Source organism: Musca autumnalis, unplaced genomic scaffold, assembly GCF_047663935.1.
Source record: "Musca autumnalis isolate F117 unplaced genomic scaffold, ASM4766393v1 scaffold_1, whole genome shotgun sequence".
Classification (NCBI taxonomy): Eukaryota; Metazoa; Arthropoda; class Insecta; order Diptera; family Muscidae; genus Musca; species Musca autumnalis.
Genome location: NW_027411644.1, coordinates 214,199,457 through 214,226,686, shown reverse-complemented (window position 1 = coordinate 214,226,686; position 27,230 = coordinate 214,199,457). Strand labels below are relative to the sequence as shown.

Here is a 27,230-nt window from a genome sequence, read left to right as displayed (position 1 = left end):
ATTCATGCTCCAAAATATTATTGCTAGAAAGGTGTTCTAAAAATAGCAAGAGTTGTACCCAAAACTAAAGACAGTGAAAACAAAAATGTCATTCTCTTATCTTCACTTGAAAAGTTTGGCTGATCTAACATCGTGATTGCTGGCATCCGATTTCCAGATGGGGCGACATTTCAGCTAGAATTTTTACAATATTTGTAATTTTTTCGTTCCCACACTTTTAGAACAATAAATATAAAAATTTGACAAATCGTTCATTAGCAAGTTTTACTACGTATTAAAAAATCAACATCAAAATTTTTTGTCCTTGTTTTCAATTTTAATATATAAGCTCTGTTCCTTTAAGTGCCAAAATCTTCAAATTCTAACTCTTTTTACTCGAAAAGCTTTTCTTTACTTTACCATTTGCAAAAGTAAAGGAACAGACCAATAGTGTTAAAGCAGTTTTTTGTTGGAACAATTCACCGATGCATCTACCTTTATAATTGCATAATGTCAACAACAGTAAAAAATGTCAACCCTGCTTTTGACAGAATAAGCCATAACAAGAAAAAAATTGTAATCAGCTGTTAGTTGTGGCCTACCTTATACATTACTGTACTATGATTCCATCATACAGTAGTCCGGCACATACAGTTCTTTCAGTGCCGCGTTACAACAACCACAAGAAAACTTCAAGAACAAAGTTGGCATCACTTACACATATTTCATGTGGTTGTTGTTTTTGACGTGTGTGACGCGACACTCAACGGACCAAATGTATTTGGCCCCTGAGGGGATTCTCATGAAATGTGTAGACCAGGGCAATATGCCTGTTCCAGAACCTGCAAGAAACTACAGATTTTTACTACGATAATAATTTGTTCTTTATGTTATCGAAAAATATAATAATACATTTTAGATTCTTGCTGATCTGGAACAGACCAAAACTAGAAGGTTCGAAAAATTGTGATAAACAAGGCCTGGGTGTATTTGCTTATTCTGTTAGAATGACTATAAATTAATATGCAACAGGTTGTAAGAACGCGAAATTAATGGGAGGCCAAGTTTTCTTTACAGAGCATGGTGGAATAATAAGGTGTAACGCCAAAAACAGCTGATCTTCATACCAGTTGTCAAAATGCGTTATCTATATTAATAAAAGAGTAGAGTGACTGATTCACTGACTGACTGATTGACTGATTGATTCATCAACGCCCAGACGAAACGGCTGAAGCTAGAATCCTGAAATTTTGGGTGTGGATCACTCTTGGTCCGAAGAGGTCAGATAAGGCTGGGTTTTTGGAAATTCGAACCGGAAGGGTACGAAAAGTACTAAAAGGTACTAAATATGGTACCGTTTGTATTTGGCGAACCGGTAGAGCTAGAACTTTGAAATTTGGAATGAAGGTTACTGATGGAGTGTAGGAAAGATGCACTAAAGGGTTTTTAGAAATTCGAACTATAAGTGTACGAAAAGTACTAAAGTGTACTAAATTTGGTGCCAATTCGTACTTTGTGAACGAATAAAGGTTATAGGTTGAAATTTGGTGTGAGAATCAAGGTTAAAAGGTACAGTTGACATAAGGAGGTGGTTTAGGAAAAGTGTACACATGTGTACGAAAAGTACTAAATGGTACTAAATTTGGTACAATAATGATTTGTGCGAACGGATAGAGCTGGAATCCTGCATTTTTGAACTAAGGCTACTGTTGGAGAGTAAAATGGATGTAGTTTTAAAAAATCGTACTCATGGGTACGAAAAGTACTAAATAGTACTAAATTTGGTACAATTCGGATTTAGGTTGAACAGATAGAGCTGGAATCCTGAAATTTTGAATTAAGGCTACTGTTGGAGAGTAGAATGGACGTAGTTTTGAAAATTCTTACTTCTGGGTACGAAAAGTACTAAATGGTACTAAATTTGGTACAATTATGATTTGGGCGAACGGATAGAGCTGGAATCCTGAAATTTTGAACTAAGGCTACTGTTGGAGAGTAAAATGGATGTAGTTTTAAAAAATCGTACTCATGGGTACGAAAAGTACTAAATAGTACTAAATTTGGTACAATTGGATTTAGGTTGAACAGATAGAGCTGGAATCCTGAAATTTTGAATTAAGGCTACTGTTGGAGAGTAGAATGGACGTAGTTTTGAAAATTCGTACTTCTGGGTACGAAAAGTACTAAATGGTACTGATTTTGGTACAATTATGATTTGGGCGAACGGATAGAGCTGGAATCCTAAAATTTTGAACTAAGGCTACAGTTGGAGAGTAAAATGGATGTAGTTTTAAAAAATCGTACTCATGGGTACGAAAACTACTAAATGGTACTAAATTTGGTACAATTTGGATTTAGGTTGAACATATAGAGCTGGAATCCTGAAATTTGTAATTAAGGCTACAGTTAGAGGGTAGAATGGAAGTAGTTTGATAATTCGTACTTATGGGTACGAAGATTACTAAATTTGGTACAATTACGATTTGGGCGAACGGATAGAGCTGGTATCCTGAAATTTGAATTAAGGCTGCTGTTAGAGAGTAGAATGGAAGTAGTTTTGAAAATTCGTACTTATGGGTACGGCAAGTACTAAATTTTGTACAATTTGTATTTAGGTTGAACGGATAGACCTGGAATCCTAAAATTTTGAATTAAGGCTACAGTTGTAGGGTAGAATGCAAGTTGTTTTGAAAATTCATACTTATGGGTACGAAGAGTACTAAATGGTACTAAATTTGGAACAATTACGATTTGGGCGAACGGATGGAGTTGGAATCCTGAAATTTTGAACTAAGGCTACTGTTGGAGAGTAGAACGGAAGTAGTGTTCAAAATTCGTACTTATTCGTACGAAAAGTACTAAATGCTACTAAATTTGGTATAATTACGATTTGAGCGAACGGATAGAGCTGGAATCCTGAAATTTGGGTTAAGGCTGCTGTTAGAGAGTAGAATGGAAGGAGTTTTGAAAATTCGTACTTATGAGTATGACAAGTAGTCCATATTTACATTAGGCAATTTTCCTTGAAGCAATTGTCAGTTTGTCGGTGAGAGAGGGTGTTGAGAGGCAAAGGGTTACCATATGCCTCACCTCTCTCACCTTCAAACTGACAATTGCCAAAAGGAAAATTGCCTAATATAAATATGGACTTACTAAATGGTACTACATTTTGTACAATTTGGATTTAGGTTGAGCGGATAGAGCTGGAATCCGGAAATTTTGAATTAAGGCTGCAGTTGGAGGGTAGAATGGAAGTAGTTTTGAAAATTCGTACTTATGGGTACGAAAAGTACTAAATGATACTAAATTTGGTACAATTACGATTTGGGTGAACGGATGGAGCTGGAGAGTAGAACGGAAGTAGTTTTGAAAATTCGTACTTATGGGTACGAAAAGTACTAAATGATACTAAAATTGGTACAATTATAATTTAGGCGAACTGATAGAGCTGGAATCCTGAAATTTGTATTAAGGCTGATGTTAGAGAGTAGAATGGAAGTAGTTTTGAAAATTCGTACTTATGGGTACGAGAGGTACTAAATGGTACTAAATTTGGTAGAATTACGATTTGGGCGAACGGATAGAGCTGGAATCCTGAAATTTTGAATTAAGATTGATGTTGTAGTATGGAGACAATTTGGAAATTCGTTCTTATGGGTTACGAAAAGTAATAAATTTCGTACAATTAAGATTTGGGTCAGCGGATAGAGCTGAATTTCTGAAATTTGGAATAAAATTTGCTGCTGGAGTATAAGACTGGCTACTGTTGGATTGTAGAATGGAAGTTTTTTTGAAAATTTGTACTTAAGTTTACGAAAAGTACTAAGTGGAACTAAATTTGGATTTAGGGTGAACGGATAGAGCCCTGAAATTTCGAATTAACATTGATGTTAGAGTATGGGATTGAGATAATTTGGAAATTCGTACTTCGTAGGCTACATTTGGAGTGTAAAATGGAAGTAGTTTTGAAAATTCGTATTTATGAGTACAAAAAGTACAAAATTTGGATTTGGGTGAACGAACAGAGCTGGAATAATGACATTTAAAATTAAGCTTGCTGTTGGGGTGTAAGATGGAGTTAGTTTTGGAAATTCGTACTTAGGGATACGAAAAGCAATAAATTTGGTATAATTTGGATTTGGGTGAACGGATAGACCTAGAATCCTGAAATGTGTTATTGAGATTTCTGTTGGAGTGTAGGATTGTGGTAGTTTTGGAAATTCGTACTTATGGGAACGAAAAGTACTAAATTTGGTACAATTGGGATTTGGAATCTGGAAACCTTGAAATTAGAATTGAGATTACTGTTGGAGTATAGGATTAAGGTAGTTTTGGAAATTCGTACTTATGGGTACGAAAATTACTAAATTTGGTACAGGTGAATTTGGTAAGACTACGGTTGGAGTATAGGATTGAGACATGGAGGTAGTTTTTGAAATTCGTACTTATGGGCACGAATCCTGTTATTGGAATTAAGATTTCACCAGTAATTAATTAATTATACCAGTGAAGGATTGAGGCAGTTTTGGAAAATCGTACTATTGGGTGTAGGGACAGTGCTGGAATCGGTATTTTTTGGATTTAGAGTATTGCTGTGCAATGTTGGTCTCGCTGTTAATTTTCAGTGCTCGGCATTTCCATATTATATATTGTTTATATGTTTTTTATATCCTTTCCGCATACGAAGTAGCGGGCACTTTGCTAGTTGTGAATAAAATCACATACAAAATGTAAACACGCAATTCACAGTAATGCATTATTGTGAGCAAATTTGACGTTTGACATGATTTGATGTAACACATTCTTATTCCACCATGTTACAGATTCAGGTTCACAATTTCGATGACTTTCGTTTCAATAAATGTTGTAATAACTGCTCTGTTCCAGAACCTGGAAGAGCTACTATTTTTTACTACGATAACGTTTTTTCCTTTATGTTATCGGAAAAATAGTAAATATTAGTAGATTCTTGCATTTCTGGAACAGACCAAACAATTTGTATTTCGACTGAATTTTATAATAGGTCTGTACGATAACCCAAAAGTTTTTACAAATTTGCACAAACTTTTACAAAATGCTGTTCGATAACAAACTTGTAAATTAAAAGAGAGCGAATTTGGAGACAATAGTGAGAGAATTTTGGAGACTTTTGGAGAGTTTTGTTTACAAGTTTTTGCAAGGAAATTTGTTCTTGTAAGAACTTGCAAGTTTGATCAGCGGATTTAAATTCGAATGTTTTGTGGCGGACTTCTTGGCAAAAACATAAACAAACGTTTGGGTATTAAAATAAATAGAAATAAAAAGGGAAAATTATTAAATAAATTATGGAAAACGATAATGTAAATAAAATAACTTATTTTGTAGTTTGTGGTGACTACTTTTTTATTTTATTATTAGGTTTGTCTGGTTACCCTAAAATTTGTAACAACTTGTACCAATTGATGCTGGAAGTCGTCTGTTAACACAAAAAACCAGCAAAAGAGAGCGATTTGAGAGAGACATTTTGACAGTTCTTTCACTGAGAGTTTGCAAATTCTTGCTGGACAAATTTCTTCTAGCAAGAACTTTAAACTCTTCTTCTTCCTGAAAACAATCAATCATCTGTTGTTAATTTTTTGTTGGTTTATTTTTGTGAAAATTAAAAGCAATTTTATTGTGGAAATAACAAGCCTAACTGTATTGTTTTTTTGGAGAACAAGTTTGAAAAGCGGAAAATTCCTTTTTTTGTTTAATTTTCTGTTTTATTTTTAATAAAAGACAACATGTTTGGTTCCTTTATTAGCGGACAAATTGTTCTGTTTTGGCAAGTCAGGTGTTTGCTTGCTGGTTTTTGCTGGGAAAGTGTCTGTTTACTTTTTACAATTTTCTAGCAAAAGAGAATAAAAACCCCTTAATCTCCGAGAAAGTTCTTGCTTGACAATTCTTGCTGCGAAAGTAACCAGACAGACTTATTTATTTATTTAATCTTTTCCGCCTAGATCTTCTTCTTCTTCAAATCACCTGACTTCTTGCAAGTTTGTGCAAATTGGTGTTCGATAACAATCTGCAAATTTTTAGCTTCGAGAGAGTAAAAGTGGTGGAGAGACATTACTGAGAACTTGCTGAGTACTTGCAAGTACTTTTCACTTGCGAAGTTATCGTACAGACCTAATGTTTAAAATATTTTGTCATATTCTTCAAAACAATATACACATATGCTATGTTCCTGAACCTGCAAGAAGCTACAACTTTTTACTACGACAAAATTTGTTCCCTTATGTTATCGAAAAAAATAGTAAAAATTAGTAGATTCTTGTTGTGATAGATACTGTTGTGAAAGATACTGTTGTGAAAGAATAAGCCGACCAAAAACTGCAATCAGATGTTTGTTATGGCGTACCTTGTAATGATTACACCATGTCTGTTGACAATAGGTCTGTTCGATAACTTCGCAAGTAAACAGTAGTTGCAAGTACTTGCAGCAACTTATCATTGCTCTTTTATTGAACAAGTTTGTTATCGGACAGCAATTCGTAAAAGTTTGAACAAACTTTTGGGTTATCGAACAAGCCTAATGTTTAAAGTTGTCCCCTGAAAATAGAAAATATATTTTGATGAATTTCCTGTGCTCTATTTTTTTAAACGCTATATTATCGAATTGGAAATTAATTTTCGAAATAATAATTTTTGCATCTCAGAATCTAGGTACTTCTTTGGGGCCTAAAGTTCCGACCACGCCAACTTTTTAAATCTTTTATATCTCCAAAACTACTGAACCGTTTTCATCAGGGTTTAAAATGCTAACGCCATATTAGCAAAAGCACCGAATATTTGCAGCTTTGCCTGCTAACATTTCTTCGAAATATGTTTAACAACAATGAACAACGGCAACATGTAGCAACAAATTTCACAAAAATATTGCTAGCGATGCAGATGCTATTTGATATTGTCGCTATAATAAAATAGCATCGGACATGCATACTCATATTTTGCTGCACACATGATAAACACATATCAGAAAAGAGAAAAAGCAACAAAGTTTCAACGGCTTAGCCAGGTTTTCAGCAAACAATTGTTTTTGAGATCAGGGTTACCAGTGTAATGCATTAAAAATCGCGATATAATTAATTCCACTTTTTCGTTCAAAGGACATGTGAATTTTGGTGAAGCCGTTCAATATATATCTTTTTATTTTTAAACAATAATAATTAGTATTCTTTAGGTTCTAATATATGATGGAGGCATTTTGACATTAAATGACACCTGTTTTATTACTGCGATGGCAACTCTAATCACAAAACCACCCTCGGTTGTTAATTCGTTCTTACGAATGGTCAGCCGACTGCTAAATATGTAGTAGCGTGGTTACCGATTATGCCTGACGCAAAAAAGATTAGGCGTTAAAAACGAAATAAGCAAAAATGTACAAAAATAAATATGCGTTCGGTCTCCGATCCTATGTACTTATTTGGAGGCAAAACATCCGACCTCGCCCACTTTTTCCAATATACCGTTAAAACTGATGAAATTTGGTATTTTGTCTTCGTTGGTGGTGTAAAACTTTCCACCTGATATTTGTTGGTATAGGTCCACGTCTTCATATAGCTCCCATAGAAAGCTACCTCCCGATTTTCGGTATTTTGAAGGTTGTGGCCTCAATATCCCACTAAAATGGTTGAAATTTGGCAATTAGTCTTCATTGAGAATATAAATTTTCCCAACTAATATTTGTTGGCTTATATATAGCCCCCATAACGTTGTACCTTCCGACTTTCGTTATTTTGAATGTTGTGGCCTTAACATTCCACCGGTATAATTGAGATTTGGTATTTAGTCTACGTTTGAGGTACACAAGTTTACACCAGAAACTTGTCGGTATGGGTCCACGCCTTCATATAGCCCCCATAGACGGGTATTTTCTGATTTTCGGACTTTTGAAGGTTGTGTCCTCAATATCCCACTAAAATGGCTGGAAATGGGCATTTAGTCTTCGTTGGGGTACAAACTTTCCACCAGAAATTTGTCGGTATAGGTCCACGCTTTCATATATCGCCCCCATAGAACGGTACCTCCCGATTTTCGGTATTTTGAAGGTTGTGACCTTAATATCCCACCGATATGGCTGAAATTTGGTATTTAGTCTTCGTTGAAGGTATAGAACTTTCCGCCTGATATTTGTTGGTATAGGTCCCTGCCTTCAATGGCTCGACGAGCTGAGTAAATCTGGCAATGTATTTGCCTCCATTTCTCCGTTAAAGCTTACACACAGGGAAATTGGTGTAGAGTATAACATAGTCGGTCTCGTTACGACTATAACTCCTCCACACTTGTTTTTAATTAAATTTGCCCAAGCACCTCAATAAAATTTCACGGGCTAATATTTGCTAACATTACTTTTCCAAAAATGTGTGTATGTATGTATTTACCTAATAAACACGTTTTGGCGATACAAATGGTAATGAGTACTTCTGTTTGCTCCACTACCCTAGACCGCTTTTTCCAGTATTTGCTTTGTTCATTTATTACATTCTGTCATTTGGTTAGTTTATCGCACTATGCACTACCTACGCTAAAGCCTTATCTAAATGAGAGTCACTTGAGAAACCACTTACGTATAACAGTTAGGAAAGAATAAATCAAATAAATTACTTATAGAAAATTTGTTTACACTAAAAGATTATTATTCTAATTATGGTATCTAAAGAGGTAGAAGTTATATGAAAAATACAAATATGTATACATACATACTTGCTGAAGCAAAATGTGATTTAACTACTGTTAACGATTTCCATTACAATGACAATACCGTAAAGATACATAAAACTAAATGTAGGGCATTAAAAAGGCTTAAAAACCGACCAAAGTTCTTTATTCTTAATCTTTGTGTTGTATTTTTTGTCTCTGAAATTTTGTTGTAAATATAAAAATAGAAATCATAAAATAAAAATATATGATTATGTTTCAGACGCGCGTGGCTAACTAGCATACGCACTCACATTCTCATTTAAAATCGCGATAAGGATACCTTGAACTTACGCACAAAATTGAATGTCAACAATGAAGAATGGCGTAATGTTCGGCCGGGCCGAACTTTTTATACCCTTCGCCACGAACTGTATTGAATTAATTAGGAATAATCAGTTTTCTTTCGTTCATGAAATTACTAACCTTTTCTTCTTATTCCTTGCAGGAGCACAATATTTTAACAGATAATATTCATTTTAAAAGAGTTTATATGGGGAGTAGTTTGCTTTTAAAAAACCGATGTCAAATTTTTTTATGCGGCACCCCCCTAAAGTGTTTAGTTTTGTTAGATTTTAAGATTGCCAAAGTTTGAGTACAATCGGAGTATGTTAACACGTGCCATCGTGACAATTCAGTCTACAGAGTTCCAGGTTCTTTCGATTTGTTTTGAAGCATTGAAAACACTGATAACTGCTTAAACCATTTCCATATTACTATGTAGGGTATCACATTGTCGGCCTGTCCATCTCTCTTGTTTTTTTTTTCTTCTCGTTTGTTTTATTTTGTATAAAAATATATACACACATATATTTTGATGTTCGCAAGTATTTTTCTACAATAAAAAAACAATAAATTCAAGACCACAACAAGAAATTCACAAGACAATAGACATTCAAATGGCATATTATTTGTAAAAAAACACTGCACTTCTTCTTCCTCTGAGAATGTCATTAAAATACAATTAAACAAATCTATTTTCAAATTAAGATACAATTCCGTTGCAAATACGTTTTCGGTATACCCTAAACCTGTTTCTAATTAAGATTTTTACATAAATTAACTGAACTGGATAGTTATATACTCGTAAAATTGATTAAAAACCAAAACAAAGAATTAATTTGAATGCCTTCCAAACACTGCAAAAAGATATTGACCACAAAAACGAGGCAAAATGTATTCATACCCAGTGGGTAGGTGGTATACACTAATATCTCTAGGCATATCACGATCAGTGAGCGGTGTCAACGATGTTTGACTAACATATAAATTAATTTTAGTTTAATACAAATAATGGTTTCAAAAGAATAGTGTCCTGGCAGAAAGAAACCAGAAATATGGTAACGGGTGTGTGTAGATTATCAAACCTTATAGGCTTGTAGCCGGTTTATATTATTGCTTTATGCAGGGTTAACCTTCTTTATGAGGATTTATTTCAAATATAAGCAATGGAATTGACATTTGAAACCTAGTGGGTTTGTTAAACCTGGTTATATATAAACGTACTATTACGCATGTTTTTAATAATATATAAATTATTTATAGCATAAATTATTTAATTTATTGGAACATCACATGCCGGCTTTTTTGCCTTACATTTTGCAAAACTATGCCCATACATACCCAAAAACAAATTCTCATAGCATGATCTCTCATGGTTTTTCTCAACGTCAACATAGCACCCCATGCCAAGATGGACGACGTAAATAACCTACCTACCCCGCCCACCCTTTAATTTAAAACCACTTACTTTGAAAATGAGACGACTGACTGACACTTATCACAAATTTTCAAATACAAACCCATTTGGTCTTTGAAAACGTTCAAACGCACACTCTGAATTGATAAACTATTTGAACAAAACAAAATCCTAGAAAATCCGCAAAAAACTAGTCAAACAATGAACACCAAATAAATATTAAATTGCCGTCATAAAATGTAAAACAACACAAACTAGGCATTCTTTACAGCAGTGGTGTACCCTGCAAACATTTTGAAGATTGTTGGACGATTTGATCAGATTATTCTTCCGCGCTTCTTTCCGGCGATATTTTAGCGAATTGTTATATAAAATTCGCCCACGCGAGTAATTCCCCATTCGTAGACGATTCTCTACAATTATTTTTTATTACACTGTACAACAAAATTGAACTTTTTTAAAATTACAATAAAACCCGCACAGATTATGAAAGAGGACCGAAAAAAAGGAGACACGTGTATCGACGTTTTGAAAGTTTACGTCGAGAAGTAACCTAAATAGGCGTGACAAGTTCCGCCCATTTCTAGAGGTTTTCAAATATTCTACATCAGATTCCTTGAATCCTTGCATTTTAGGTATAAAGTGTCTTTGGCAATATTACGGACAACAATGCGGGGTATCTTTTTATGGAAAAAATTAACCCTCATGCGAGTCAATAAAGGGGTCTTTTTGGTCAATTTTTTCAAAAACGTTAAAAAAGTCCTTTAAAATGAGATCGTATCAGATCAAAATATTCTTCAAAATTATTTGTCATAAAATTTTACTATAGGTCCCAGAATACACCAAAACTCTAAATCGTACCTAAACGCCAGGATTCTGCCAAAAGCAAAATCACGTTTTAGGGTTAATGTTGTACTTTATCTGAGTTTATTAAGTTTTGTCCCACTAATCTTCATTCTAGATAGAAGACGTCAAAGACAAAAATATTCTCCATCAAATTTCAATATAAGTCGCCGATTAAATGAAATATGTATTTACAATATATATCAAGAAAATATATACATCAATGCTGCCAACAAAACACCCAAATATTTTTTGAAAAAATTTGTTTTGTTCTTTTTTCGGTTTGATGCATGAAAGTAACACGAAATTTAGTTTTAGACGAAAGTTTTCAAAAGAAGAAATATTCTACACAAAATTTCACTATAAGTCCCAGAACAAACTATATATCTAAGTAAAACACTTTGTTAAGAAAATGACGTTACAAAATTAGACATTATAGGTAGAAATTATTTGTTAAACTTTTAGACTCTTAATTAAAATTTATTCCATACTGAGTCAAAATGTCCTAATATACTACACTTTTTGGGGATTGTGTCAAAAGAAAAAATATTCCAAATCAAATTTCATTATGAGTCTCTGAACAAAAGAAATTTGTAGCTATACTATTTAACATCTCACAAAGCTTTCGCTTTTTATATATGATTTAAGACCATATTCTACCGTTTTTATTCACATTTTCGTTACCTGCGGTCACAAAATATATTTTATTGATGTTTTTTCATAATAAATTCTTTCAGAAGATTATGTGTGCTCGATCCCAAATGTTTTTGAAATATTTATGATGAATACATGTATATAGGGAAAATATTGACAATTCAGATCGGACTTTGTAAAATTACGTATTTCAGTACTATAAACTAATATAAAGTCGTCAGGATAAGTCGTAGGTTCCTGATATTGTATGTGAAAATTCGGGGATTGTCTAGGGCTATTGTCCAGTGAATATATATCTGACCTACGAGTCCTAACATCCATGATTTTGGCATGGTCCTAAATACTATAATGATGACAGCTACTTCTGCTCTGATAAAATTGTCTGAATTAACCCTTGAAATCGAAGTAACTAGTCATATCTTAACTAAATTTTTTATGATCGTTCATTATACACACATATATGTCAGTTTCTAGGGTTAATTCAGTCAATTTTATCAGAGCAGAAGTAGCAAAATCATGGATGTTAGGACTCGTAGGTCAGATATATATTCACTGGACAATAGCCGTAGACTATCCCCGTATTTTCACATACAATATCAGGAACCTATGACTTATCCTCATGACTTTATATTAGTTTATAGTATAGTCCGGTCAAAATAGACATGCGTATAAGGGGGAAATAGCAAAAATTCCCACAAAGCTGAATTTTGGTGGAGAGCTAGGGTTGGCCATTAGAAGCAACGTCCTAAAAGTCCCCATCGATCCCATGTGTGCAAAACAAGTTATTCGGGGTCAAAGGTCATTTTTTGAGGCATTATTCAGTTTTTTTAATTTTTCTCAAAAACGGCAATACTTAGCAAAAGCCCGCTAAAGTAAAAGTTGTAGATTCAATAATTGTCTACAAGATTGGTCCTTATGATTCTTAAAAAAGACTTACCATTTTCGAGATATCTCGATCTAAAGGTCAAATAAAAAATTAGCCGCATAAGTACATTATGAGGCGAACCGGTTAAAGTAACGACACTATGTGTTAGACACTTCCGTAAGCTTTCAAACGATATCCACTTTGCAGTAATCGGTTCAGTAGAACCGGGTCTAACCCGGTTTTTAAATTTGGACTTTCGGTTCGAAAATCCGGCCAACCGGATCCGCAACCGTTGAAAATTATACATTCCCGTAATCAGCGCAACAAACCCTACCTTCTGACAAAACTTGAAAAAAATCGGAGAGTTTTCGTTGGGGTCGTTCCCGTTGGGCTTACAATTACACATGTGTGTTAAATGGGCTATTTTTCCATCAAATGACTCTAACATTGAATAACTCTACTAAACAGACTCCGATTTTGTTGGATTTTTTTTTAGAAGATAGCTATAACTTCGCTCTTCAAGAAAATATATATATTTTTGGGGGACAGACCCGATTACTTCGCTTATTTTAGCCGGTTCGTCTGAATATGTGCATATTTCCCTTATAAGTGCATAAAAATCATGTGTTTTTTAGAACAGCTATATCTCAACTTGTAGATAATTTTTCTGTCTACAATATTTACCTTAGTCACTTTTTGATTAGATCAAGCGTTTTCCAAAAATAAATCCGAAAACCTAAAAACCCTAAAATTTTGACCTTTGACCCCGAATAATTTTTTTTTGCACACATGGGATCGATGGGGACTTTTAGGACGTTGCTTCTAATGGCAAACCCTAGCTCTCCACCAAAATTCAGCTTTGTGGGAATTTTTGCTATTTCAATGTCTATTTTGACCGGACTAGTACTGAAATACGTAATTTTACAAAGTCCGATCTGGGTTATCAATATTTTCCCTATATATATTCACCATAGATATTCAAAAAAACGAGCTCACATAATCTTCTGAAAGAATTATGAAAAACATCAACAAAATATTTTTTGTGACCGCAGATAACGAAAAAGTGAATAAAAACAGTAAAATATGGTTCTAAATCATATATAAAAAACGAAAGATTCTGGAGATGTTAAATATTATAGCTACAAATTTGTTTTGTTCAGACACTCATAATGAAATTTGATTTAGAACATTTCTTCTTCTGACACGACCCCCAAAAATTGCGGTATTTTAGGAGATTTTGACTCAGTATGGAATTTTAATTAAGAGTCTAAAAGTTTTTAAATAATTTCTACCTATAATATCTAATTTTGTAACGTCATTTTCTTAACAAAATATTTACCTTAGATATATAGTTTCTTCTGGGACTTATAGTGAAATTTTATGTAGAATATTTCTTCTTTTAACAACTTTCGTCTAAAACTAAATTTCATGTTACTTTCATGCATCAACCCGAAAAAAGAACAACGGTTCGATAGTTATTGTGCGCACCAGCCACACAGACGGACGGACATGGCTAAATCGACTCCAAATTGTCTGAAACTAATTTCGTCCAAACATACTTGGGGTCTAAAACCGTTATTTCGATGTGGCACATTTTTGGTCGAATCAAAAATATTTGTAGCCTAAAGGCTGATGGTATACATCTTTTTAAAGAATCCTCGATCGCAGGGCAATTATTTCTTTTTAAATTTTTCTCAAAGAATCCACTGATATTGCTTTCTAAATTATTCTTAAAGAATAAATGATCGTTTGGTGGATATTTCTTTTTAAACTGATATTGATTTTCAATACATTCTCAAAGAATCCACGATCGTGGGGCTGATATTTGTTTCTAAAATATAATTAAAGAATCCACGATCGTTGGACTAATATTTCATTCAAAAATATTCTTAAAGAATCCACGATCGTTGGACTAATATTTCATTCAAAAATATTCTTAAAGAATCCACGATCGTTAGACTATTATTTCATTCAAAAATATTCTTAAAGAATTCACGATCGTGGGCTGATATTTGTTTCTAAACTATACTTAAAGAATCCACGATCGTAGGACTGATATTTCTTTTTAAAATATTCTTAAGGAATCCACGATCGTTGGACTAATATTTCATTCTAAAATATTCTTAAAGAAGCCACTATCGTGGGGCTAATAGTTTTCTAAAATATTATTAAAGAATCCACGATCGTAGGAGTGATATTTTTTATATATTCTAAAGGAATCCGCGATCAGAGGACTTATATTTCTTTCTAAGATATTCTTAAGGAATTCAAGATTGTAGAACAGATATTTCATGCTAAAATATTCTTAAAGAATCCACTATCATTCATTTTAAAATTTTCTTGTGGAATCCACGATCGTAGCGTTGAGATTTCTTTCTCCACGATCGTAGGACTGACATCTTTTATATATTCTAAAGTTATCCGCGAACGTAGGACTGATATTTCTTTTTCTAATATTCTTTGTGAATCCACTATCAATCATTTTAAAATTTTCATATGGAATCCACGATCGTAGGACTGATATTTTTTATATATTCTAAAGGAATCCGCAATCGTAAGACTGATATTTCTTTTTTAAATATTCTTTGAGAATCCTCGATTGTATAACTTATGTTTCTTTTTAAAATATTCTTAAAGAATCCACGATAGTGGACTGATTTTTCTTCTTAAAATATTCTTAAAGAATTTACGATCGAAGGACTGATATTTCTTTCTAAAATACTCTAAAAGAATCCATTATCGAAGGAATTCTATTTCTGGAACTAAAATGTCTTTTCATATTTTTTAGAATCCACTATCGTGAGACTGATACTTCTTTCTGAAATATGATAAAAAAAATTTAGAAGTTCACGATGATAGGTTCCGATATTTCTTCGCAAAATGGACCATTATGGCTTTGAAATTTGGTGAAAAAGTATTAATATATACATATTACCTATGTCTCAAACGATTTCATCAATCAAATCGACCCATCTAATAAGTGTAGCTGAAATTGCGAGCGATAGTAGTCCCAGCCTATTTAGTAGTAGAGGCGCAACAAGACAATAAAAAATAACAATAAAAAACCATACAGAAACTGGCGACGAAAACACAGAAGATGAATTAGTGGCGCAGACAACGAAGGAAGGCATGACAAAAACAAAACACAAAAAACGCAAAACAGCGAAACGAGTATGAACGTTTTCAGACGATAAGGTTTGACTGCTTAAAAACGTGGTTTCCGTTTTGACTCTTATTCGTAATTTTCACATCTAGTGTTGCGTTTTTGAAGTCATTTTATACAAGCGTACTTTTTGAACAAAAAGAAGTACGGTTTTACATAAATGTACCAAAAAGGTTTATGTGTGTATTGTCACTTCTTACAGCATTTAACACAAAAATGAGTATTTGTTTACATTTTTTTTCTTACACATTTCGCACACACACATTCTTTCTTAATTTTATAAAAATATGTGAGGAAATAGTTATTACTTATACCATGATCAGATTTACATTAGGCAATTTTTCTTGATGGATTTTTTCGTCCGCTTTTATACAAACAATTCTGTTCGAACATTTTTCTTTCAAAAGATTTAAAATAATCTCAATTACGAAAACTATAAAAGAAATTAATTAAAAAATCATAACATGTTCTTGAAGTAATGTTTGTATAATACAAATTAAATAAAAAATATTTCTTGAACGAATTTATCAAAAAAGTACTTTATGTACGTTTTCGTTAACTTACTTCCACATTTTGTTTCAACACTGACACAATTTACGAATGAGAACCAAAACGGACAACGCATTTTTGAGCAGGCAAACCTTATCGTGTGAAAACGTTCTATGTTGTTCTGTTTGTGTTTACTTTGATTTCATTCGGAGCAAACATTTTCATATCAGTTTCCCGTGATCAGATGCCGGGAATGGAACTACATTTTTTTACAAGCGGATCGGTTGGCGATAAAACACACTCTCTTTCTTTGAATTAAAAATAATCAATGAAATTAAAAAAATAACACAGTGTGCTCTTAAATTTTCAATGAAATAACAATTAAATTAAATAATAAAAAACAAAGAAACTAAAAATAAAATTAATTTATTTACAGATGTTAATACAATTCTAAAAAAATAATATTCAAGCAAAATGAATTAAATTTACCAGTGAAAAACAGATAAACGAGAAAAAAATAATGAAGTCTTAACAGAAAAATGACAAATGTGCCAGAAAAAATTTCATTGCAATATGTGGAGAATTGACAAAACAGCATCAAGTGTCCCGGGATTTTAATACTCAAGAATTTGTCACTTGTTAAAGGATTTTAGAAAACTCATCGATGTCTGACATTGGATTTCAAGGACTCACAAAAGTCTCTCAAAAACAAAAGGAAACAAAATATTTTGAGAAATTAACCAAAAGACGGAATCTCCAGACAGTGAATTCAATAATTGTGTCTTCCAATGAGAGTTTATTGACACATCTTAAAGGCCAAAGAGTGCTACACCACAACAGTACTAGGATCTCATCTAAATCGAAAACAGCACTTAGCTAACATTTTCTATTATTACACATATTGAAGAATTGTATATCAACACCCGCGATTTACATAAATCAAATTCTTCCTAGCATCCTCATCACAATGGCTAGCAATAATAATTTACACCAGTATCATCTCCCACCACCATCTCATGCACTGTACAACAATTTACCTCAACATTTTGAAAATCTATTTTTGAATGGTGATTTTGCCGAAGATGAGGTCCAAGAAAATAATAATCGCCATCGCTCAAATAATATTTCCTGTTGGGTATTTGGTTACGGTTCGCTGTGCTGGTACCCGGGTTTTGAATATGACAAATGTATAACCGGTTACATAAGAGGCTATAATCGTCGTTTTTGGCAAGGCAATACAACACATCGCGGTACGGTGGATAAGGTAAGTGTAAAGATTTATATATGAAAATATGTTTAATGATTCCTAACAAAACAAACAAGTGAACCAATCGTGCCCTCTTGAAAAAAATGTTCAAATAACGAGGACCATAGGTATAATATATCTTCTACAAATGTTGTTATAGGAATGCTCATTGGTAGTTTGATGGCCCCACCAAAAATATTCATAGGTAAATCGAGATCCTATGACTGGCATTCCTTTTGAAAGTTTTTGTAAAGAGATCGATATCGTATGTCGAATATTCGTTCCAAAAATAGGAAAAGCACGATATTCTTAATACTACCAGCAACAATAATACTACCCAGCAAAAATTTGGAAGCCACATGAGACGAATAACCAATTTTTCAACTCCTATTGCCCATAGAATAACTAGCTATTCAGCAACATGCGTAGTTGAGCCCAAACTACTCTGGTTTGTCTTGGCAGCTATATTTCATTCTGAAATATTCTTAAAAGATCCACGTTAGTTGGATTGATGTTTCTTTCTAAAATATTCTTAAAGAATCCATGATCTTTGGACTGATATTTTTTTTCTAAAACATCCTTTAATAATCCACGATCGGCGGACTGAAGTTTCTTTCTAAAACATTCTAAAAGAATCCGCGATTGTAGGACTGATACTTCTTTGTGAAATATTCTTATAGAATCCACTATCGGCGGACTCATATTTCTTTCTGAAATATTCTTAAATAATCTAGGATCGATGGACTGACATTTCTTTCTAAAACATCCTTAAAGAATCCACGATCGGCAGACTGACATTTCTCTCTAAAATATTCTTTAAGAATCCACGATCGTTGGACTGATGTTTCTTTCTAAAATATTCTTACAGAATCCACGATTGTAGGACTGATACTTCTCAGTGAAATATTCTTACAGAATCCCCTATCGGCGGACAGATATTTCTTTCCAAAATATTCTTGAAGAATTTACGATCGGGAGACTGGTATTTCTTTCTCTTCTTTTAGTCCACGATCGTAGGACTGATATTTCTTTCTAAAACATTCTCAAAGAATCCGCGATTGTAGGACTGATATCGATCGTAGATCTGATATTTATTTCTATTCTTTTAGTCCACGATCGTAGGACTGATATTTCTTTCTAAAACATTCTTAAAGAACCCGCGTTAGTAGGATTGATATTTCTTTCTCAAATATTCTTAGTGAATCTACGATCGGCGGACTGATATTTATTTCTAAAATATTCTTAAAGACTATACGATCGGCAAACTGATATTTCGTTGTAAAATATTCATAAAGAATCCACGATCGGTGGACTGAAATTTCTTTCTAAAACATTCTTAAAGAATTTACGATCGGCACACTGATATTTCTTTCTAAAATATTCTTGAAGAATCCACGATCGGCGGACTGATATTTCTTTCTATTCGTTTAGTCCACGATCAGTGGACTGATATTTCTTTCTATTCTTTTAGTCCACGATCGTAGGACTGATATTTCTTTCTATTCGTTTAGTCCACGATCGTAGGACTGATATTTCTTTCTAAAAAATTCGCAAAGAATCCGCGATTTTAGGACTGATATTTCTTTCTGAAATGTTCTTAAAAAATCCAGGATTGTTGGGCTAATATTTCTTTCTAAAACATCCTTAAAGAATCCAAGGTCGTAGGACTGACATTTCTTTCTCAAATAGTCTTAAAGAATCCACGGTCGTAGGACTGATATTTCATTCCATTGTTTTAGGCCACGATTCTTAAAGAATCCACGATCGTAGGACTGATATTTATTTTTAATATTTTAGTCCACGGCCGAAGGCCTGACATATCTTTCTAAAATATTCTTAAAGAATTTACGATCAGCGGACTGATATTTCTTTTTAAGATAATTTTAAAGAATCCACGATCGAAGGACTGACATTTCTTTCAAAAGAATCCGCAATCGACGGACTGATATTTCTTTCTAAAATATTCTTAAATAATCCATAATCTGTGGACTGATCTTTCTTTCTGAAATATTCTTAAAGGATTCATGATCGGCGGACTCATATTTCTTTCTAAAATATTCATAAAGAATCCATGATCGTTGAAATGGTATTTCTTCTAAAACATTCATAAAGAATCCGCGATGGTAGGATTGATATTTCTTTCTGAAATATTATTAAAGAATCCACTATCGTTGGACTGATATTTCTTTCTAAATCATTCTTAAAGAATCCACGGTCTTAGGATTGATATTGCTTTCCATTCTTTTAGTCCACGATTGTAGAACTGATATTTCTTTCTAAAACATTCTTAAAGAATCCACGATCGTAGGACTGATATTTATTTATATTCTTTTGGTCCACGATCGAAGGCCTGACATTTCTTTCTAAAACATTCTTAGAGAATCCGCAATTGTAGAACTGACATTTCTTTCTGAAATATTCTTAAAGAATCCACGATCGTTGGACTGATATTTCTTTCTAAAACATTCTTAAAGAATCCACGGTCTTAGGACTGATATTTCTTTCCATTCTTTTAGTCCACCATCGTAGAACTAATATTTCTTTCTACAATATTAAAGAATCCACGATCGTTGGACTGAAAGTTCCTTCTAAAACATCCTTAAAGAATCCACGATCGTTGGACTGATATTTCTTTCTAAAACATTCTTAAAGAATCGACGGTCGTATGACTGATATTTATATTCTTTTAGTCCACTATCGAAGGACTGATATTTCTTTCTAAGACTTTCTTAAAGAATCCGCGATTGTAGCACTGATATTTTTTTCTGAAATATTCTTACAGAATCCGCTATAGGCGGACTGATATTTGTTTGTTAATATTCTTAAAGAATCAAAGATCGTAGGACTGATATTTCTTTCTGAAACATGCTTAAATAATCCACGATCGGCGGACAGATATTTCTTTCAAATATATTCTTAAAGAACTCACTATCGTTGGACTGATATTACTTTCTAAAACATTTTTAAAGAATCCACGATCGTAGGACTGATATTACTTTCTATTATTTTAGTCCACGATCGTAGGACTGATATTTCTTTCTCAAATATTCTTATAGAATCTAAAAACGAAGAACTGATATTGCTTTTTAAAATAACCTTAAAGAATCCACGATCTTTAGACCGATATTTCTTTCTCGCGGTAACACCAGTGTACTGCAACGAAAGCAGGTCATTATGTTGCTGTAGAGTAGAAATCTTCGTCTTCTCATGTGGATGGCCCACTGAAGACATAAGGAGCCACCCTGTTGCAGTTCTCATGACGGTATTCTGAAAGGTTTAAATATTTTTCCATCGCGTTTCACTTATCACAGACCGACCTATCGCTCTGTACATATATAGTCAAAAAGGTTTCTTTATCTACACTCCAAGTGCTGCATACTAGGGACTTGAGGACCTTGTTCCTACATCTTAGCTTGTTGCAGATAACTGTGGACGATATGAAAATGTTGTCGAATGTGATCCCTAGAATTTAGGGGTAGTTTGTGGTCGGAATTCTGCTACCATGCATGCTGTAATTAGTCAGAAAAGCTTGCTTATCAAGTCATTCTTCACCCGAGCAGCTTCCTTGTAGATAGTCTTGTGGATTCCTAACAATGTCCTCAGCGGTAAAATCGTTAAAGTTTTTTGTATTAAAGTTTTAATGTATTTAAGTAAATTAAATTGAATTTATTATTTTATAACTCAGGTTTTTCGTCTTGAGATACGTTTATTTGGCCATTGAGGCTTTGTATCATGTATGAATTTTGAAATAAATTAATAAATAAAAGTCATTAGCCTAATGAATGATGGCATCTTTTCTGTAGAGAATCCGCTTTCGCGGGTCCAGATTGTCCGATCATGGACTACGTTTGCCGGTGTCAACTGCTTACAACCATTGCTTGGTGCCTATCTTCCCCTATGTTACCAAATATTTTATGTTTGTTTCTTCGATTTTTTAAACTTATTTTTCATATAAATCGTAACGGCAGACAGGAAGACGAATCTGTCGACAATTTTCGCCACCTGTGCAAGGTAAACAAATTGTACAACCAACCCCATTAACAAACGCTTTGTGTTGGAGCTATAAAAGTGCTGTTAAAGACCGATAAGAATCAGCTTGGTAACTAAGTTCCAAAGTTCTCTTATCGGAATTTCTCAAAAGACAAAAACCACCATTTCAACAGCTGACTCGCTTATTTATGTTTTTGTTTACAAACACAAAATGGGAATTCCTGCGAAAGCAATATTTGTTTTTTTAATGCTTGTCATAAAAGGAATTAATTTCCCGTTGTTTAAAAAATCATTATTTAACTTTCACTGTTACTAAGGCCAGGGTCGTCAATTGATATCAACACATTAACAAAATGTTGTAAAATACAATTATTAACCATTTATGGAAACTATATTCTGCTAATCACTGAAATTACCTTATATTGACAACAATAGCTGGAGAATTTTGTTAGTGTTATAATGTGGAATCAAAATAAGGGAAATTCTGCCCAATACACCTTCGAGTGAATAAAAATCAAATTTAAATAAAAAAATAATAATAAATAAGGTGTGTTTTTTTACTTACTAAATATTGCTGAAAAAAATTTTCAGCAACTTTTCCTTTATACAAATGTCAACATTTGCAACATCAGTAATAATTATTACTAATTATCACGTAAAAAGATACACCTATTATTAAAAAAATAAGTTACATACACCATTATTAATTTAAATGCAAGCGTTTTAAAAAATGCCTGAAACAGGTTGGTAAGGTTATATGGGGGCTATACAAAAATGGACGCATATTGTCAACTGTAACTGTGTGGCAAATGAGTTACTGGATTTGTACTAAACAGACACCAAAGCAAGCTAAATAAAACACTGTAATAAAAACTGTTTCTTTCCATAGAGTTACAATATGTGAGTTCCCGTACAAAAAACTTGTAAAACTTTTCAAATTTATAAAAGAAAAAGTAGTAAAAATTATATAACTTTTACATTCTGGCAGATTCTGGAACAGAGCAAATGATGTTTTACTAACATCTACCGTTAACCACTATAGTCGGAATAAAATATTTACATATTAAGGGCAAAAGTATTTTCGTGTTTTTATTATAAATTGCACTGTAGTAAACAATTGACGTCTTTAATTTCCCATTCCCGGTCATAATAAAAATTAACATTCATTACAGCAGCCACCATTAGTGGTCCACACTTGCGGGAAAATAAAAGTGGGTGAAGGTAGTTGAGGAAATAATTTATTGTAGGCACTTGCCTGTAAATTACAAAATATACATATACATAATATGTATAATATATTATATTAAATAAATTATTGTGGTTTTCACATTATGTTTATTAGGATCTATGAAAATATCTCATTCAGGTCTTTAGATACTTGTCTGTGGATATACAAATAATGAACAATTTTCATGTTCAGACTACAATTGAATGAAAAATGCATTATGCATTATTCGGCCGATTAGAAAAGACGCTGTTCACTTTATTGAATGTAAAAAATAAGGTGAAATTCCATAGGGAATTTTCCAATCACACAACTTCTCTTTTATGATCCCAACCTATTGTTTACACATGGTCCTAACACCAACCTATTTCGCAAAAGAAAACGACAACAAAATAATGTTCTTTGTTTGTTTTTCAAAAACGCAAAAATATTTTTTTTTTTTTTTTCACTATCGCTGTTATTTAATATTAATTTCATTTTTTTAAATGTTTCTTTTTCTTCGTTACAGCCTGGACGTGTTGCTACTTTAGTGGAAGACAAAGAGGTACGTACGATTTGTTTTTGTAATTGTTATTTAATGTATTGAATTTTATTGAAGGTTGTTTTTTGTTAAGTATTTTGTTTCATTGGTGGGAAGTATTTACAGTAGGTGTTTGTGGGCTTTGTGTTTGAATAACATATTTGATGAGAGTTCCATGTAGCACAAATATGAATCAAAGGCTAGTAAAATGTATGACACAAAAGCGTGAACAGAGGTAAACGGGGAGTCTATACACAACATGAACAATATAATGTTACCTAAACATTTGCACTTCTAGCCAAAGATTCAAAAGGTGGGGCACCGACGTAGCCAGGGTGGAGCGTGGGGGCCCCTACCGAAATGGTAATTATTTGGACATTTTTTGGTATATTTTACTTCCAAACATCAAATTTTGTCCGTTGGTCCAAAGGAAAGTGTCCTTCCATAGACCCTTTCCAAAGGGTGCTTCCAAGGACTCTTTCCAAAGGGTGCTTCCAAGGACTCTCTATAGAATAGACCCTTTCCAAAAGCTAGGTATCTACCCTTTCAAAAGAAAAGGTTGCTTCCAGCGACACATTCCAAAGGAAATGGTGTGTGGGAGCACCAAAGGGAAGCGTGCTTCAATAAACCCTTTCCAAAGCAAAGAGCTCTTCCAAGGACCCTTTCCAAAGTACTCTTTCCAAAGAAAAAGGTGCTTACAAGGACTCTTTCCAAAGGGTGCTTCCAAGGACTCTTTCCATAGACCCTTACCAAAGGAAAGTGTGCTTCAAAAGACCCTTTCCAAAGAAAAGGATTCTTCCAACGACACATTCCAAAGGAAAGCGTGCTTTCATTAACCCTTTCCAAAGGAAAGAGCTTTTCCAAGGACCCTTTCCAAAAGAAAGGGTGCTTCTAAAAAGGAAAGGGTGCTTCTAAAGTTCCTTTCCAAAGGTAAAGTTTCTTCTAAAGTCCCTTTCCAAAGGAAAGAGTGATTCGAAAGTTCCTTTCCAAAGGAAAGGGTGCTCCTAAGCTTCTTTTAATGGAAAATTTGCTTCTAAAGACCCTTTCCAACTGAAAGAGTGCTTCCAAGTACTCTTTCCAAAGGAAAAGATGCTTCCATAGACCATATACAAAGGAAAGGTTGCTTCCTAAGACCGTTTCCAAGGGAAAGGATGCTTCCAAACACCCTTTCCAAAGGAAAGGCTGCTTTCAAAGGTCCTTTCCAAAGAAAAAGGTGTTTCCAAAGGTCCTTTCCAAAGAAAAGGTTGCTTCCAAAGACTCTTTCCAAAGGAAAGGGTGCTCTGTCCAAAAGATAGGGTGCTTCCAAAAAAAAAGGTGCTTCCAAAGACGCTTTCCAAAAGAAAGGATTCTTCCATAGAACCTTCCCAAGACATAGGACGCTTCTGTATGCCCTTTCCATAGGAAGGGGTGCTTCTAAAAAGAAAAGGATTCTTCCAACGACACATTCCAAAGGAAATGGTGTGCGGAAGCACCAAAGGAAAGGATGCTTCCAAACACCCTTTCCAAAGGAAAGGCTGCTTTCAAAGGTCCTTTCCAAAGAAAAAGGTGTTTCCAAAGGTCCTTTCCAAATAAAAGGTTGCTTCCAAAGACTCTTTCCAAAAGGAAAGGGTGCTCTGTCCAAAAGATAGGGTGCTTCCAAAAAAAAAGGTGCTTCCAAGGACGCCTTCTAAAAGAAAGGATTCTTCCATAGAACCTTCCCAAGACATAGGACGCTTCTGTATGCCCTTTCCATAGGAAGGGGTGCTTCTAAAAAGAAAAGGATTCTTCCAACGACACATTCCAAAGGAAATGGTGTGCGGAAGCACCAAAGGAAAGGGTGCTTCCATTAACCCTTTCCAAAGGAAAGACCTCTTCCAAGGACCCTTTCCAAAGGAAAGAGTGCTTCTAAAAAGGAAAGGGTGATTCTAAAGTTCCTTTCCAAAGGAAAAGTTGCTTCTAAAGACCCTTTCCAACTGAAAGAGTGCTTCCAAGTACTCTTTTCAAATGAAACGGTGCTTCCAAGGACTATTTCCAAAGGAAAAGATGCTTCCATAGACCATATCCAAAGGAAAGGTTGCTTCCTAAGACCGTTTCCAAAGGAAAGGATGCTTCCAAATACCCTTTCCAAAGGAAAGGCTGCTTGCAAAGACCCCTTTCCAAAGGAAAGGGTGCTTTCAAAGGTCCTTTCCAAAGAAAAAGGTGCTTCCAAAGGCCCTTTCCAAAGAAAAGGGTGCTTCCAAAGACTCTTTCCAAAGGAAAGGGTGCTTCCAAAAACTCTGTCCAAAAGATAGGGTGCTTCCAAAAAAATAAGGTGCTTCCAAGGACTCTTTCCAAAGGGTACTTCCAAGGACTTTTTCCATAGACCCTTACCAAAGGAAAGTGTGCTTCAAAAGACCCTTTCCAAAGAAAAGGATTCTTCCAACGACACATTCCAAAGGAAAGGGTGCTTTCATTAACCCTTTCTAAAGGAAAGAGCTCTTCCAATGACCCTTTCCAAAGGAAAGGGTGTTCTAAACAGGAAAGGGTGCTCCTTTCCAAAGGAAAAGTTGCTTCTAAAGACCCTTTCCAACTTTAAGAGTACTTCCAAGTACTCTTTCCAACGGAAAAGATGCTTCCATAGACCATATCCAAAGGAAAGGTTGCTTCCTAAGACCGTTTCCAAAGGAAAGGATGCTTCCAAACACCCTTTCCAAAGGAAAGGCTGCTTGCAAAGACCCCTTTCCAAATGAAAGGGTGCTTTCAAAGGTCCTTTCCGAAGAAAAAGGTGCTTCCAAAGGTCCTTTCCGAAGAAATAGGTGCTTCCAAAGGTCCTTCCCAAAGAAAAGGGTGCTGCCAAAGACTCTTTCCAAAGGAAAGGGTGCTTCCAAAAACTCTGTCCAAAAGATAGGGTGCTTCCAAAGACGCTTTCCAATAGAAAGGATTCTTCCATAGAACCTTCCCAAGACATAGGATCTATATGCCCTTTACATAGGAAGGGGTTCTTCTAAAAAGGAAAGGGTGCTTCTGAAACGGAAAGGGTGTTTCTAAAAAGGAAAGGGCACTTCTAAAGTTCCTTTCAATAGAAAGGGTGCTTCTAAAGTTCCTTTCCAAAGGAAAGTGTGCTTTCATGGACCCTTTCCCAAGGTAAGCGTGCCTCCATATACCCTTTCCAAAGGAAAGGGTGCTTCCACCTACCTTTGCCAAAGGAAGGGGTGCTTCCATAGACACTTTCCAAAGAAAAGGTTGCCTCCAAAGACCCTTTCCAAAGGAAAATATGCTTCTAAAGTTCCTTTCCAAAGGAAAAGTTGCTTCTAAAAACCCTCTCCAAAGGTAAGCGTGCCTCCATATACCCTTTCCAACGGAAAGATTGCTTCCATAGACCCTTTCCAAGACAGAGGGTGCTTCTATAAACCCCTTCCACAAGAATGGTTGGTTTCAAAGATCCTATCCAAAGGAAAGAGTACTTCCATTGTTGTTTTCGAATCGAAATGCAAGCTCTCGCTTTCATTTGTCATGATTAGCATTGACTCAGCATTCGATTATGTTTCTTAAATTAACCCCTTATATACCAAGTACTTTACCCTTCATTTGTGGTGTGGGTATATGTGCCTTTAGGGGATTTTTTTAATTTAATTTATAAATATGTATTTAAATCATAGATAAATATTTGGATAAGTTTTTGGAATTATCTCGCTGAGTAGGTAACTCATTTCAAACTATAAATTTATAAACTATTTATCATGGCTGCTCAAAACGGTGTTTTTTTTCACACGAAAGAGAATAAACACCATTTAAGAGAAATTAGGAAAGAACGATTTTTGGAAGTTTCTTTCGATGTTTCATCCATTTTTGCACTTCAGTATCCTCCAATAGTTGCA

General features: G+C 34.2%; 1 protein-coding gene across 8 annotated transcripts in view; it reads left to right on the top strand.

Moving 5' to 3' along the window:
- Positions 1-27,230, top strand: part of LOC141389060 (glutathione-specific gamma-glutamylcyclotransferase 1) — a 43,676-nt gene that overhangs the window by 8,872 nt on the left and 7,574 nt on the right. For 7 of the 8 annotated variants that reach the window (XM_073960093.1, XM_073960097.1, XM_073960094.1 and 4 more), the window contains 2 exons: positions 16,850-17,677; positions 23,383-23,418. In XM_073960093.1, the coding sequence (XP_073816194.1) occupies positions 17,381-17,677; positions 23,383-23,418 (333 nt within the window). In that variant the 5' untranslated portion in view covers positions 16,850-17,380. Of the gene's footprint in view, positions 1-16,601; positions 16,697-16,849; positions 17,678-23,382; positions 23,419-27,230 lie in introns of those variants that run through there. The other variant, XM_073960095.1, reaches the window with a different exon arrangement.